We start from the raw sequence: 17,474 nt of genomic DNA on the forward strand, positions 1-17,474 counted from the left end.
GCGAACGGCGGCACGGAGAAAACGATGAAAGGTAGGAGACAAATAGCCTTTCTTAAGGCTATTCCAACGTGGTACCTACAAAAAATTGCGTCTGACTGATAGGATGCCTTTAATACCATAGAAAACCCGTAGTCAATCCTAAAAAAAGCAGGAAGACAAAAACACAGAAACTGAGAAACTTCAAGCCCTGGTTAGGTAAGAATGGGTTGTCACCAGTCAGGATTTGGCCCAGACGCTGACACAACCTGTTCGGGCCAATTGTAGAAGGCTGGAAAAATAAAGGGTCAAATTGAAGTTTTTAGCACAAGTGCGGGTTATTTCTGCCACCAGCTACGTACTAAAGATCTCCGCCAGGCAAAACAATAATGAGAGACTTCTGAAAAGCTTTACGGGGTTTGTGCCAAAAATTGCCTTTCCATGTTCTAAATTTTGTCTTGTTGAACCTTATGGGTGTCGTGTGGAGGAGAAACCGCTTAAGGCTAAAGCCCGACGTTGCAGAAAAGCAGATTTTTTTTGCAAATTTTGCTGCAGTGTTTTAGGTGGAGCCGTGAGTGCAGGGAGAAGAGCCTGCTTTATATTTCCGATTCCTCTTCTTCACCTCCGGCGTTTGACTCGCAGAAACGCAGCTTCATTTGCTGCAGATTTTGATGCGGTTTTTAGAGCCAAAGTCAGAAGGTAGAAATATAACAGATTCATAGACATTTCCGGGTCTTTTTGTAGCCATTCCAAACCCTCCAGTAAAATCAGCACAAAAAAAGCTGCAATTTACGCAACGCGGGGCCACGACCTAAAGGGGTTTTGTTATCAGATTTGATTGATATCAGATTGGTGTGAGGCCCGGGATCCCCGCTGATCAGCTGGGGGGCCCTACCACTTACGTTCCCTACACAATGTTTCGAGCTGTTCCTACTTCCTGAGCCCTTCTGCCCCTCTCGTCCACTGATCTGATATTAAGGCTAGGTCATCAGTTTTGGTCCGATGGATAACAATTTGCTGTTTGTTTTCTGTCCTCGCTCTGTATCGATGTCTTCCTACATTAAATCATGTTGATCTTTTTATTTCCATCGTTTTCTTTGATTTTTTTGCACCTTTTAGAGCGCACGCTACATGGTTGACAGTCTGTGCAGACATTTCAGCCACTGTCTTTACAGACACGGCCATGCCATCTCCATAGACGTACCCAAGATGTGGATGGTTCATCCTGTGTGTTTAAAGGGGTTATTAAGTTACTGGCATTAATACAAATCACTTCCTAATATATGTCCTGTTTAGGTTCAGCCCCCTTTATCTGATTTATTTTCAGGTCATTGATGTTTTGTTTGTAAGTGCACTATCCCTCCCTGTCAGCAGTTCAACCAGCAAACGAAACCTCACAGCAGCATGTGACCTCGGATGTGGGAGGGATTTATTATTTGTGATTTCATTGCAGGGGGAGAGGGAAGGGGGTACACAGTACACAGTAGTTTGTCCAGAGATTCAGTGCATGTAAATAAAAGGGATATGAGGAGCAGCAAGTACAATAAAGACAAGCAAAGGCTGTGAAGAGTCTATGGAGAGTGTGAGTCTTGTCTTGTGAATCCAATGACAACATGGCTACATCGCGGCCGCTGCAAACAAGATGAAGGACTTTGGTTTCAGCACACCAGGCCTAAGACCCCCTCTTTTTCCAAAAAACCTCCTAGGACCCTGCTGCCCCACCAAAGCGGCTCAATGGACCCGACTATGCCAAGAGTGTGCAAAGCAGTAATCAAAGCAAAAGATGGCTACGTTGAATAACCGAGAATATAAGACAGATTGTCAGTTGTGTCACACTTTTTTGTTACGTATATAATCCCACATGTCTTACTTCTGAGTTTTGATGCCTTCAATGTAAATCTACAATTGTCATAGTCATGGAAATACAGAAAACTCTGCGAATGAGAAGGTGCGGCCAAACTATTGGTCTGTACTGTACATGTTATATATATAATACACAGTGTATGACACTGTCAGGGCTCCTAGGACTATATATATCTATAATACATAGTGTATGACACTGTCAGGGCTCCTAGGACTATATATATCTATAATACATAGTGTATGACACTGTCAGGGCTCCTAGGACTATATATATCTATAATACATAGTGTATGACACTGTCAGGGCTCCTAGGACTATATATATCTATAATACATAGTGTATGACACTGTCAGGGCTCCTAGGACTATATATATCTATAATACATAGTGTATGACACTGTCAGGGCTCCTAGGACTATATATATCTATAATACATAGTGTATGACACTGTCAGGGCTCCTAGGACTATATATATCTATAATACATAGTGTATGACACTGTCAGGGCTCCTAGGACTATATATATCTATAATACATAGTGTATGACACTGTCAGGGCTCCTAGGACTATATATATCTATAATACATAGTGTATGACACTGTCAGGGCTCCTAGGACTATATATATATCTATAATACATAGTGTATGACACTGTCAGGGCTCCTAGGACTATATATATCTATAATACATAGTGTATGACACTGTCAGGACTCCTAGGACTATATATATCTATAATACATAGTGTATGACACTGTCAGGGCTCCTAGGACTATATATATCTATAATACATAGTGTATGACACTGTCAGGACTCCTAGGACTATATACAGTCCTATGAAAAAGTTTGGGCACCCCTATTAATCTTAATCATTTTTAGTTCTAAATATTTTGGTGTTTGCAGCAGCCATTTCAGTTTGATATATCTAATAACTGATGGACACAGTAATATTTCAGGATTGAAATGAGGTTTATTGTACTAAGACAAAATGTGCAATATGCATTAAACCAAAATTTGACCGGTGCAAAAGTATGGGCACCTCAACAGAAAAGTGACATTAATATTTAGTAGATCCTCCTTTTGCAAAGATAACAGCCTCTAGTCGCTTCCTGTAGCTTTTAATCAGTTCCTGGATCCTGGATGAAGGTATTTTGGACCATTCCTCTTTACAAAACAATTCAAGTTCAGTTAAGTTTGATGGTCGCCGAGCATGGACAGCCCGCTCTCAAATGATCTGAAAACAAACATTGTTCAACATAGTTGTTCAGGGGAAGGATACAAAACGTTGTCTCAGAGATTTAACCTGTCAGTTTCCACTGTGAGGAACATAGTAAAGAAATGGAAGACCACAGGGACAGTTCTTGTTAAGCCCAGAAGTGGCAGGCCAAGAAAAATATCAGAAAGGCAGAGAAGAATGGTGAGAAGAGTCAAGGACAATCCACAGACACCTCCAAAGAGCTGCAGCATCATCTTGCTGCAGATGGTGTCACTGTGCATCGGTCAACTATACAGCGCACTTTGCACAAATAGAAGCTGTATGGGAGAGTGATGAGAAAGAAGCCGTTTCTGCACGTACGCCACAAATAGAGTTGCCTGAGGTATGCAAAAGCACATTTGGACAAGCCAGCTTCATTTTGGAAGAAGATCCTGTGAACTGATGAAACAAAGATTGAGTTGTTTGGTCATACAAAAAGGCGTTATGCATGGCATCCAAAAAGAAACAGCATTGCAAGAAAAACACTTGCTACCCACTATAAAATTTGGTGGAGGTTCCATCATGCTTTGGGGCTGTGTGGCCAATGCCGGCACCGGGAATCTTGGTAAAGTTGAGGGTCACATGGATTCCACTCAGTATCAGCAGATTCTTGAGAATAATGTTCAAGAATCAGTGACGAAGTTGAAGTTACGCCGGGGATGGATATTTCAGCAAGACAATGATCCAAAACACCGCTCCAAATCCTCAGGCATTCATGCAGAGGAACAATTACAATGTTCTGGAATGGCCATCCCAGTCCCCAGACCTGAATATCATTGACCATCTGTGGGATCATTTGAGAGCGGGCTGTCCATGCTCGGCCACCATCATACTTAACTGAACTTGAATTGTTTTGTAAAGAGGAATGGTCCAAAATACCTTTATCCAGGATCCAGGAACTGATTAACAGCTACAGGAAGCGACTAGAGGCTGTTATCTTTGCAAAAGGAGGATGTACTAAATATTAATGTCACTTTTCTGTTGAGGTGCCCATATTTTTGCACCGGTCAAATTTTGGTTTAATGCATATTGCGCATTTTCTGTTAGTACAATAAACCTCATTTCAATCCTGAAATATTACTGTGTCCATCAGTTATTAGATATATCAAACTGAAATGGCTGCTGCAAACACCAAAATATTTACAACGAAAAATGATTAAGATTAATAGGGGTGCCCAAACTTTTTCATAGGACTGTATATCTATAATACACAGTGTATGACACTGTCAGGGCTCCTAGGACTATATATATCTATAATACATAGTGTATGACACTGTCAGGACTCCTAGGACTATATATATCTATAATACATAGTGTATGACACTGTCAGGGCTCCTAGGACTATATGTATCTATAATACATAGTGTATGACACTGTCAGGGCTCCTAGGACTATATGTATCTATAATACATAGTGTATGACACTGTCAGGGCTCCTAGGACTATATGTATCTATAATACATAGTGTATGACACTGTCAGGGCTCCTAGGACTATATGTATCTATAATACATAGTGTATGACACTGTCAGGGCTCCTAGGACTATATGTATCTATAATACATAGTGTATGACACTGTCAGGGCTCCTAGGACTATATATATCTATAATACATAGTGTATGACACTGTCAGGGCTCCTAGGACTATATATATCTAAAATACATAGTGTATGACACTGTCAGGGCTCCTAGGACTATATATATATAATACATAGTGTATGACACTGTCAGGGCTCCTAGGACTATATATATCTAAAATACATAGTGTATGACACTGTCAGGGCTCCTAGGACTATATATATCTATAATACATAGTGTATGACACTGTCAGGGCTCCTAGGACTATATGTATCTATAATACATATTGTATGACACTGTCAGGACTCCTAGGACTATATAAACTCACCGGCCACTTTATTAGGTACACGTGTCCAACTGCTCGTTAACACTTAATTTCTAATCAGCCAATCACATGGTGGCAACTCAGTGCATTTCGGCATGTAGACATGGTCAAGACAATCTCCTGCAGTTCAAACCGAGCATCAGTATGGGGAAGAAAGGTGATTTGAGTGCCTTTGAACGTGGCATGGTTGTTGGTGCCAGAAGGGCTGGTCTGAGTATTTCAGAAACTGCTGATCTACTGGGATTTTCACGCACAACCATCTCTAGGGTTTACAGAGAATGGTCCGAAAAAGAAAAAACATCCAGTGAGCGGCAGTTCTGTGGGCGGAAATGCGTTGTTGATGCCAGAGGTCAGAGGAGAATGGCCAGACTGGTTCGAGCTGATAGAAAGGCAACAGTGACTCAAATAGCCACCCGTTACAACCAAGGTAGCCAGAAGAGCATCTCTGAACGCCGCACAGTACGTCCAACTTTGAGGCTACAGATGGGCTACAGCAGCAGAAGACCACACCGGGTGCCACTCCTTTCAGCTAAGAACAGGAAACTGAGGCTACAATTTGCACAAGCTCATCGAAATTGGACAATTGAAGATTGGAAAAACGTTGCCTGGTCTGATGAGTCTCGATTTCTGCTGCGACATTCGGATGGTAGGGTCAGAATTTGGCGTCAACAACATGAAAGCATGGATCCATCCTGCCTTGTATCGGTAACGGTTCAGGCTGGTGGTGGTGGTGTCATGGTGTGGGGAATATTTTCTTGGCACTCTTTGGGCCCCTTGGTACCAATTGAGCATCGTTGCAACGCCAAAGCCTACCTGAGTATTGTTGCTGACCATGTCCATCCCTTTATGACCACAATGTACCCAACATCTGATGGCTACTTTCAGCAGGATAATGCAATGCCATGTCATAAAGCTGGAATCATCTCAGACTGGTTTCTTGAACATGACAATGAGTTCACTGTACTCCAATGGCCTCCACAGTCACCAGATCTCAATCCAATAGAGGAGCATCTTTGGGATGTGGTGGAACGGGAGATTCGCATCATGGATGTGCAGCTGACAAATCTGCGACTGCAACTGTGTGATGCCATCATGTCAATATGGACCAAAATCTCTGAGGAATGCTTCCAGCACCTTGTTGTATCTATGCCACGAAGAATTGAGGCAGTTCTGAAGGCAAAAGGGGGTCCAACCCGTTACTAGCATGGTGTACCTAATAAAGTGGCCGGTGAGTGTATACATATATCTATAATACATAGTGTATGACACTGTCAGGGCTCCTAGGACTATATATATCTATAATACATAGTGTATGACACTGTCAGGGCTCCTAGGACTATATATATCTATAATACATAGTGTATGACACTGTCAGGACTCCTAGGACTATATATATCTATAACTAGCTTTTACCCGCAAGTTCCTCTGCGGTGAGTTGAGTATTGGGCGGACACAGACGTGTGAAACTGTAAAAGTGCTTTAAAAAGTTTGGTGGGCTAGCAAATGTGATTTGATGTGTTATATTGTGTATGTTGTGATACAGACAATGTGATGTGTTATACAGCCTGTGTACAGGAGTATATATGTATCAGGTACTGTATATAGCAGTGATAGGAGATACATGTAATTATATAATATATACAGTCTGTGTACAGGAGTATATATGTATCAGGCTCTGTATATAGCAGTGATAAGATAAGATAAGATAATCCTTTAATAGTCCCACCTTGGGGAAATATGATAGGAGATACATGTAATTATATAGTATATACAGCCTGTGTACAGGAGTATATATGTATCAGGTACTGTATATAGCAGTGATAGGAGATACATGTAATTATATAGTATATACAGCCTGTGTACAGGAGTATATATGTATCAGGAACTGTATATAGCAGTGATAGGAGATACATGTAATTATATAGTATATACAGCCTGTGTACAGGAGTATATATGTATCAGGCACTGTATATAGCAGTGATAGGAGATACATGTAATTATATAGTATATACAGCCTGTGTACAGGGGTATATATGTATCAGGCTCTGTATATAGCAGTGATAGGAGATACATGTAATTATATAGTATATACAGCCTGTGTACAGGAGTATATATGTATCAGGCTCTGTATATAGCAGTGATAGGAGATACATGTAATATATAGTATATACAGCCTGTGTACAGGAGTATATATGTATCAGGTACTGTATATAGCAGTGATAGGAGACACATGTAATATATAGTATATACAGCCTTGTACAGGAGTATATATGTATCAGGTACTGTATATAGCAGTGATAGGAGATACATGTAATTATATAGTATATACAGCCTGTGTACAGGAGTATATATGTATCAGGTACTGTATATAGCAGTGATAGGTAATACATGTAATTATATAGTATATACAGCCTGTGTACAGGAGTATATATGTATCAGGTACTGTATATAGCAGTGATAGGAGATACATGTAATTATATAGTATATACAGCCTGTGTACAGGAGTATATATGTATCAGGCACTGTATATAGCAGTGATAGGTAATACATGTAATTATATAGTATATACAGCCTGTGTACAGGAGTATATATGTATCAGGTACTGTATATAGCAGTGATAGGTAATACATGTAATATATAGTATATACAGTCTGTGTACAGGAGTATATATGTATCAGGTACTGTATATAGCAGTGATAGGAGAAACATGTAATTATATAGTATATACAGCCTGTGTACAGGAGTATATATGTATCAGGTACTGTATATAGCAGTGATAGGTAATACATGTAATTATATAGTATATACAGCCTGTGTACAGGAGTATATATGTATCAGGTACTGTATATAGCAGTGATAGGAGATACATGTAATTATATAGTATATACAGCCTGTGTACAGGAGTATATATGTATCAGGTACTGTATATAGCAGTGATAGGAGATACATGTAATTATATAGTATATACAGCCTGTGTACAGGAGTATATATGTATCAGGTACTGTATATAGCAGTGATAGGAGATACATGTAATATATAGTATATACAGCCTGTGTACAGGAGTATATATGTATCAGGTACTGTATATAGCAGTGATAGGAGATACATGTAATTATATAGTATATACAGCCTGTGTACAGGAGTATATATGTATCAGGTACTGTATATAGCAGTGATAGGAGATACATGTAATTATATAGTATATACAGCCTGTGTACAGGAGTATATATGTATCAGGCACTATATATAGCAGTGATAGATAATACATGTAATTATATAGTATATACAGCCTGTGTACAGGAGTATATATGTATCAGGTACTGTATATAGCAGTGATAGGAGATACATGCAATATATAGTATATACAGCCTTTGTACAGGAGTATATATGTATCAGGTACTGTATATAGCAGTGATAGGAGATACATGTAATTATATAGTATATACAGCCTGTGTACAGGAGTATATATGTATCAGGCACTGTATATAGCAGTGATAGGAGAGACATGTAATTATATAGTATATACTGTCTGTGTACAGGGGTATATATGTATCAGGTACTGTATATAGCAGTGATAGGAGATACATGTAATTATATAGTATATACAGCCTGTGTACAGGAGTATATATGTATCAGGTACTGTATATAGCAGTGATAGGAGATACATGTAATATATAGTATATACAGCCTGTGTACAGGAGTATATATGTATCAGGTACTGTATATAGCAGTGATAGGAGATACATGTAATTATATAGTATATACAGCCTGTGTACAGGAGTATATATGTATCAGGTACTGTATATAGCAGTGATAGGAGATACATGTAATTATATAGTATATACAGTCTGTGTACAGGGGTATATATGTATCAGGTACTGTATATAGCAGTGATAGGAGATACATGTAATATATAGTATATACAGCCTGTGTACAGGAGTATATATGTATCAGGTACTGTATATAGCAGTGATAGGAGATACATGTAATTATATAGTATATACAGCCTGTGTACAGGAGTATATATGTATCAGGCACTGTATATAGCAGTGATAGGAGAGACATGTAATTATATAGTATATACAGTCTGTGTACAGGGGTATATATGTATCAGGTACTGTATATAGCAGTGATAGGAGATACATGTAATATATAGTATATACAGCCTGTGTACAGGAGTATATATGTATCAGGTACTGTATATAGCAGTGATAGGAGATACATGTAATTATATAGTATATACAGCCTGTGTACAGGAGTATATATGTATCAGGTACTGTATATAGCAGTGATAGGAGATACATGTAATTATATAGTATATACAGCCTGTGTACAGGAGTATATATGTATCAGGTACTGTATATAGCAGTGATAGGAGATACATGTAATTATATAGTATATACAGTCTGTGTACAGGGGTATATATGTATCAGGTACTGTATATAGCAGTGATAGGAGATACATGTAATATATAGTATATACAGCCTGTGTACAGGAGTATATATGTATCAGGTACTGTATATAGCAGTGATAGGAGATACATGTAATTATATAGTATATACAGCCTGTGTACAGGAGTATATATGTATCAGGTACTGTATATAGCAGTGATAGGAGATACATGTAATATATAGTATATACAGCCTGTGTACAGGAGTATATATGTATCAGGTACTGTATATAGCAGTGATAGGAGATACATGTAATTATATAGTATATACAGCCTGTGTACAGGAGTATATATGTATCAGGTACTGTATATAGCAGTGATAGGAGATACATGTAATTATATAGTATATACAGCCTGTGTACAGGAGTATATATGTATCAGGTACTGTATATAGCAGTGATAGGAGATACATGTAATTATATAGTATATACAGTCTGTGTACAGGAGTATATATGTATCAGGTACTGTATATAGCAGTGATAGGAGATACATGTAATTATATAGTATATACAGTCTGTGTACAGGAGTATATATGTATCAGGTACTGTATATAGCAGTGATAGGAGATACATGTAATTACAATGTGATGTGTTATATAGTGGAAAGCTATATGTAAATGTGAGTGAGTAGAGTGAGGGCGACTCCTGAGGTGACAGTAAGGGGTGTGCAGGCAGGTTGAGGCAGGAAATGCCAGGCAGTGTGTGTGAGTCTATAGCTGGAGCTAGGAGTCCTGCATTTGTGAGTCTCCTGCTAGGAAGCCATGTTGTTTAGTGGCACCAAAAGTAGCCTGTGACTCAATCCTAAGGGAAAACTATGTTTGTGGAAAATTGCACGCAAATCCGTCCAGGCGTTTTAGCGTGATTGAGGAACAAACATCCAAACTCACAAACATCCAAACAAACAAACTTTCACATTTTCACATTTCGCTCCTAGTACTATATATATCTATAATACATAGTGTATGACACTGTCAGGGCTCCTAGTACTATATATATCTATAATACATAGTGTATGACACTGTCAGGGCTCCTAGGACTATATATATCTATAATATATAGTGTATGACACTGTCAGGGCTCCTAGTACTATATATATCTAAAATACATAGTGTATGACACTGTCAGGGCTCCTAGGACTATATATATATATATCTATAATACATAGTGTATGACACTGTCAGGGCTCCTAGGACTATATATATCTATAATACAAAGTGTATGACACTGTCAGGGCTCCTAGGACTATATATATCTATAATACATAGTGTATGACACTGTCAGGACTCCTAGGACTATATATATCTATAATACATAGTATAAGACACTGTCAGGGCTCCTAGGACTATATATATCTATAATACATAGTGTATGACACTGTCAGGACTCCTAGGACTATATATATCTATAATACATAGTGTATGACACTGTCAGGACTCCTAGGACTATATATATCTATAATACATAGTGTATGACACTGTCAGGACTCCTAGGACTATATATATCTATAATACATAGTGTATGACACTGTCAGGGCTCCTAGGACTATATATATCTATAATACATAGTGTATGACACTGTCAGGACTCCTAGGACTATATATATCTATAATACATAGTGTATGACACTGTCAGGGCTCCTAGGACTATATATATATTTATAATACATAGTGTATGACACTGTCAGGGCTCCTAGGACTATATGTATATATCTATAATACATAGTGTATGACACTGTCAGGGCTCCTAGGACTATATATATCTATAATACATAGTGTATGACACTGTCAGGGCTCCTAGGACTATATATATATCTATAATACATAGTGTATGACACTGTCAGGGCTCCTAGGACTATATATATCTATAATACATAGTGTATGACACTGTCAGGGCTCCTAGGACTGTACATATATATCTATAATACATAGTGTAAGACACTGTCAGGGCTCCTAGGACTATATATATATCTATAATACATAGTGTATGACACTGTCAGGGCTCCTAGGACTATATATATCTATAATACATAGTGTATGACACTGTCAGGGCTCCTAGGACTATATATATATCTATAATACATAGTGTCTGACACTGTCAGGGCTCCTAGGACTATATATCTAAAATACATAGTGTATGACACTGTCAGGGCTCCTAGGACTATATATATCTATAATACATAGTGTATGACACTGTCAGGGCTCCTAGGACTATATATATATATCTATAATACATAGTGTATGACACTGTCAGGGCTCCTAGGACTATATATATCTATAATACATAGTGTATGACACTGTCAGGACTCCTAGGACTATATATGTATATATCTATAATACATAGTGTATGACACTGTCAGGACTCCTAGGACTATATATATCTATAATATATAGTGTATGACACTGTCAGGACTCCTAGGACTGTATATATCTATAATACATAGTGTATGACACTGTCAGGACTCCTAGGACTATATATATCTATAATACATAGTGTATGACACTGTCAGGGTCCTAGGACTATATATATATCTATAATACATAGTGTATGACACTGTCAGGACTCCTAGGACTATATATATCTATAATACATAGTGTATGACACTGTCAGGGCTCCTAGGACTATATATCTATAATACATAGTGTATGACACTGTCAGGACTCCTAGGACTATATATATATATATATATATATTACATAGTGTATGACACTGTCAGGACTCCTAGGACTATATATATATCTATAATACATAGTGTATGACAGTGTCAGGACTCCTAGGACTATATATATCTATAATACATAGTGTATGACACTGTCAGGGCTACTAGGACTATATATATCTATAATACATAGTGTATGACACTGTCAGGACTCCTAGGACTATATATATCTATAATACATAGTGTATGACACTGTCAGGGCTCCTAGGACTATATATATCTATAATACATAGTGTATGACACTGTCAGGGCTCCTAGGACTATATATATATCTATAATACATAGTGTATGACACTGTCAGGACTCCTAGGACTATATATCTATAATACATAGTGTATGACACTGTCGGGCTCCTAGGACTATATATATCTATAATACATAGTGTATGACACTGTCAGGGCTCCTAGGACTATATATATCTATAATACATAGTGTATGACACTGTCAGGACTCCTAGGACTATATATATCTATAATACATAGTGTATGACACTGTCAGGGCTCCTAGGACTATATATATCTATAATACATAGTGTATGACACTGTCAGGGCTCCTAGGACTATATATATCTATAATACATAGTGTATGACACTGTCAGGGCTCCTAGGACTATATATATATCTATAATACATAGTGTATGCCACTGTCAGGGCTCTGCTCACCGTATAGTGGCCAGTAACAGACAGAGCGACCTGCTGAGCCTCTGCTTTATATATAGCACAAGAGCTCCGCCCCCTCAGGTCACATGATCACCACAAGTTTAACCCTCCGTACCACAGCTGAGCTCTGCCCCCTCACATGACTGTGACATCATCACAGGTCCTGCAGACCGTGGAAGTGACTTACGAGAAGGTTGTCGGGTACGTATGTCTGATTGTCAGCGTTGGGTAAAAATCTATATGTGGCCGATAGTTAGTCAGCAGTGTGAACAGACTCCGAAGCGCCTCTTCCCGCTTTGCACTTTTTCTGCCTCCTCTAGGGGTGTATTCACACAGTGCAGTCAAAGCCGCATGGGAAAATATAGCTGATTCACCTGGAAAACTAATACGTTGCGCCAAAGTCTGCGCCAGGACTGCTTATTATGTGCAGAGTTAAAGGGATTGTCCGACCCCAAAGTCGAATGTTCATACTGGTGACGTTTGGGGTTTAGACACCGGGACTGATGTTATGGTGGCGACTGACTATATAGCAGAGACCTATAGCCACATATCACCGTCTCTCGCCCATTACACTCCGCGGCACTCCTATACTGACGCCCTGCGCATGCTTACTCTGCACTTCACCTGTGGTTAGGGCGCTGTTCACACCTGCCACAACTATTTCCTATCACACCATTAACCCCTTCCTGAACTAGTTGTATTTTTAATGACAATATTTACCGTTACAAATAAATTCCTTAAAAACTTGAGAAAGGTATTTGTGCAGTGGAACGGGAAAAATCCCGAAATCCCGACCATTGTTCCTGGGTGTAGTGATTACGGCGCCCCCATCTAGTGAGATGTCTGGGCCTATTACGGCCAGCCTATGTTTTTATACTTTTTGTTACTGATTCTCTCTGGAATCCCCTGGATTCCCTGACCTAAGATGATCCCTGATGTTAGGAGTCCCCGAGGCTCTAGTGTCTCATACTGTAAATAGTCTCAGATGATAGAGCCAGATGGAGGTCGGGATCTCGTGTCCTGGGTCACTGGATCTCTAGTCTGGATTCAATCTGGTAGACGTACAGACGGGATCTTCTGGCCGGCATCCCCCCCATGGACCCGCGGTGTATTGAGCGAGGTCAGCCCCAAAGCCTTCTGACAGCCATTATACATGTACAAGGGTTTGGGCCCTTACGTATCAGTAAGACGCTGCTCCCTCCTATGTGTGGTCACCGGACCCCTGAGTAGAGGGATATGGCAAGTGAACTGTGTGACTTGTTGACCAATTTACTGTATCCATTGACTAACCATGCACCAGTCTCTCTAGCCATCCGTGGTGTTTGTCCATGGGTTCCCAGATGAACCTCCATCAGTCACCATACCGTGGGACTCGGCCCCGGAGGTCCTTCAAGCACAGTTAGGGGGCATTCACACGGAGTAACGCCGGGCGTGTATCACAGCCGTACACGCCGGCGTTACGGCAGACTGCCGAACACTTCCCATTCACTTCAATGGGAGCGCTCGTAAACGCCGCTGTTACGAGCGCTCCCATTGAAGTGAATGGGAAGTGTTTGGCAGTCTGCCGTAACGCCGGCGTGTACGGCTGTAATACACGCCCGGCGTTGCTCCGTGTGAATGCCCCCTAATGGCGCAAACCACACAGCAGTCACACCGAAAATGTTATATAGATTAGGGTTGAGCCGAACTTGAGATTTCAGGAATGATTTTAAAATCCAATTTCCGATCATTTTCCAGCCAATGCCGATCGTGAAGTTTGCTCGATCGCCGAACGGAATCTGATCTTTTCCGATCCCGATCGCTCAACCCTAGTCAATGCTCCCCTATGGGAAAAGTCGCTTTTAGGGTTGAGCCGATCTTGAGGTTTCAAAATGCGATTTCCGATCTTTTTCCAGCCGATCCTGATCGTGAAATTTGCTCGCTCGCCGATCAGGATCTGATCTTTTCGATTCCAATCGCTCAACCCTAAGATAGGTCTCAAAATGACCCCGTTCAGAGGCCTTGTAGAGGGATATAGATATCCCCATGAACTTTCCTCCACTCCAAGATGTCCCTGCAGAGAGTGTCTGATCCATCTACCAAGAACCACATCATCTTACCTGCCCCTCCAAACATCTTGAGACTCCTTGAAGAGGTTCAGCTGGGCACAAAGATTTATGACCTTTCCTTTCCTATGGCCGCCCCCATAATCATGGACAGAAAATAGAATAAAAATGATGTGTTTGGTGATGACTGTGTTGTCAGGTTCCTATAAGGTGTCAGGACATCGCTGTCTATTTCTCCATGGAGGTTTCGGAGTATTTAGAAGGACCCAAGGATCTGTACGAGGAGGTGATGATGGACGGCCAACAGACCCTCACATCACCAGGTAAGAGGAACCTTTTCCAAAAGCAGAGATCAACAACCTCTGGGTCTCCAGCTATTGTAACACTAGAACTCCCAGCATGCTCCAGACACTTCTGTGGGAGTGTTATCACCTGAGCAGGTGTGCATGCTGGGAAGTGTAGTCTCACCACAGCTGGAGACCTCCCGGAATATGGTCGGTAGTGGGTGGGGGGTATTTAATTTAGGTCCTTGCCCACATTTGTACATCTATTTGGTGCCTTTACATATATACGTGTGTGTACTTTGTGACTTTTTGCGCTGTATGATGTCACTTTTGTTGTCTATTTGTTGTCATTTTTGGTTATTTATTAACTGCAATTTTTCTGACCTGTTTGCAGTTGCTTTTTCTTCAGTAGTGGCTATTTATTAAATTGGCGCACTTGTGTTGATCACGTGTTAGTTATTTTAGGAACGCCTTTTCAGCCCCATTGGCTGTTCAGTGAGTGCTGTCTCTTTGGCACCACCAGCTCTAACCTTCAAAAACAGGCTCCGAAATTGCCCGGCACAGATAGAAAGGCATCAAGTTGTAGTGCACAAAGACTGCTCAGCAACAGATCAACATTCAGTCTTTGCCCACTACAGTCTTTGCCCACTACAGTCTTTGCCCACTACAGTCTTTGCCCACTACAGTCTTTGCTCACTACAGTCTTTGCTCACTACAGTCTTTGCTCACTACAGTCTTTGCTCACTACAGTCTTTGCTCACTACAGTCTTTGCTCACTACAGTCTTTGCTCACTACAGTCTTTGCTCACTACAGTCTTTGCTCACTACAGTCTTTGCTCACTACAGTCTTTGCTCACTACAGTCTTTGCTCACTACAGTCTTTGCTCACTACAGTCTTTGCTCACTACAGTCTTTGCACACTACAGTTTTTGCTCACTAGTCTTTGCACACTACAGTCTTTGCCCATAACTTGCTCACTACAGTCTTTGCACACTAGTCTTTGCTCACTACAGTCTTTGCTCACTACAGTCTTTGCTCACTACAGTCTTTGCACATAACTTGCCCACTACAGTCTTTGCCCACTAGTCTTTGCCCACTAGTCTTTGCTCACTACAGTCTTTGCTCACTACAGTCTTTGCTCACTACAGTCTTTGCTCACTACAGTCTTTGCTCACTACAGTCTTTGCTCACTACAGTCTTTGCTCACTACAGTCTTTGCTCACTACAGTCTTTGCTCACTACAGTCTTTGCTCACTACAGTCTTTGCTCACTACAGTCTTTGCACACTACAGTCTTTGCACACTACAGTCTTTGCACACTACAGTCTTTGCACACTACAGTCTTTGCACACTACAGTCTTTGCACACTACAGTCTTTGCACACTACAGTCTTTGCACACTACAGTCTTTGCACACTACAGTCTTTGCACACTACAGTCTTTGCACACTACAGTCTTTGCACACTACAGTCTTTGCACACTACAGTCTTTGCACACTACAGTCTTTGCACACTAGAGTCTTTGCACACTAGAGTCTTTGCACACTAGAGTCTTTGCTCACTACAGTCTTTGCTCACTACAGTCTTTGCTCACTACAGTCTTTGCTCACTACAGTCTTTGCTCACTACAGTCTTTGCTCACTACAGTCTTTGCTCACTACAGTCTTTGCTCACTACAGTCTTTGCTCACTACAGTCTTTGCACACTACAGTTTTTGCTCACTAGTCTTTGCACACTACAGTCTTTGCCCATAACTTGCTCACTACAGTCTTTGCACACTAGTCTTTGCTCACTACAGTCTTTGCTCACTACAGTCTTTGCTCACTACAGTCTTTGCACATAACTTGCCCACTACAGTCTTTGCCCACTAGTCTTTGCCCACTAGTCTTTGCTCACTACAGTCTTTGCTCACTACAGTCTTTGCTCACTACAGTCTTTGCTCACTACAGTCTTTGCTCACTACAGTCTTTGCTCACTACAGTCTTTGCTCACTACAGTCTTTGCTCACTACAGTCTTTGCACACTACAGTTTTTGCTCACTAGTCTTTGCACACTACAGTCTTTGCCCATAACTTGCTCACTACAGTCTTTGCACACTAGTCTTTGCTCACTACAGTCTTTGCTCACTACAGTCTTTGCTCACTACAGTCTTTGCACATAACTTGCCCACTACAGTCTTTGCCCACTAGTCTTTGCCCACTAGTCTTTGCTCACTACAGTCTTTGCTCACTACAGTCTTTGCTCACTACAGTCTTTGCTCACTACAGTCTTTGCTCACTACAGTCTTTGCTCACTACAGTCTTTGCTCACTACAGTCTTTGCTCACTACAGTCTTTG

At 40.4% G+C, this 17,474-nt stretch overlaps 1 protein-coding gene across 1 annotated transcript in view; it reads left to right on the top strand.

The window, feature by feature from the left end:
- Positions 1-12,970: 12,970 nt before the first annotated feature.
- The window catches only part of LOC142219330 (uncharacterized), a 33,957-nt gene continuing 29,453 nt past the window's right edge, over positions 12,971-17,474 (top strand). The window contains exons 1-2 of the mRNA XM_075288306.1: positions 12,971-13,012; positions 15,056-15,179. Coding sequence (XP_075144407.1) covers positions 15,095-15,179 — 85 coding nt within the window. The 5' untranslated portion in view covers positions 12,971-13,012; positions 15,056-15,094. The remainder of the gene's footprint in view (positions 13,013-15,055; positions 15,180-17,474) is intronic.

Source organism: Leptodactylus fuscus, chromosome 10 (genome assembly GCF_031893055.1).
Source record: "Leptodactylus fuscus isolate aLepFus1 chromosome 10, aLepFus1.hap2, whole genome shotgun sequence".
NCBI classification, from domain to species: Eukaryota; Metazoa; Chordata; class Amphibia; order Anura; family Leptodactylidae; genus Leptodactylus; species Leptodactylus fuscus.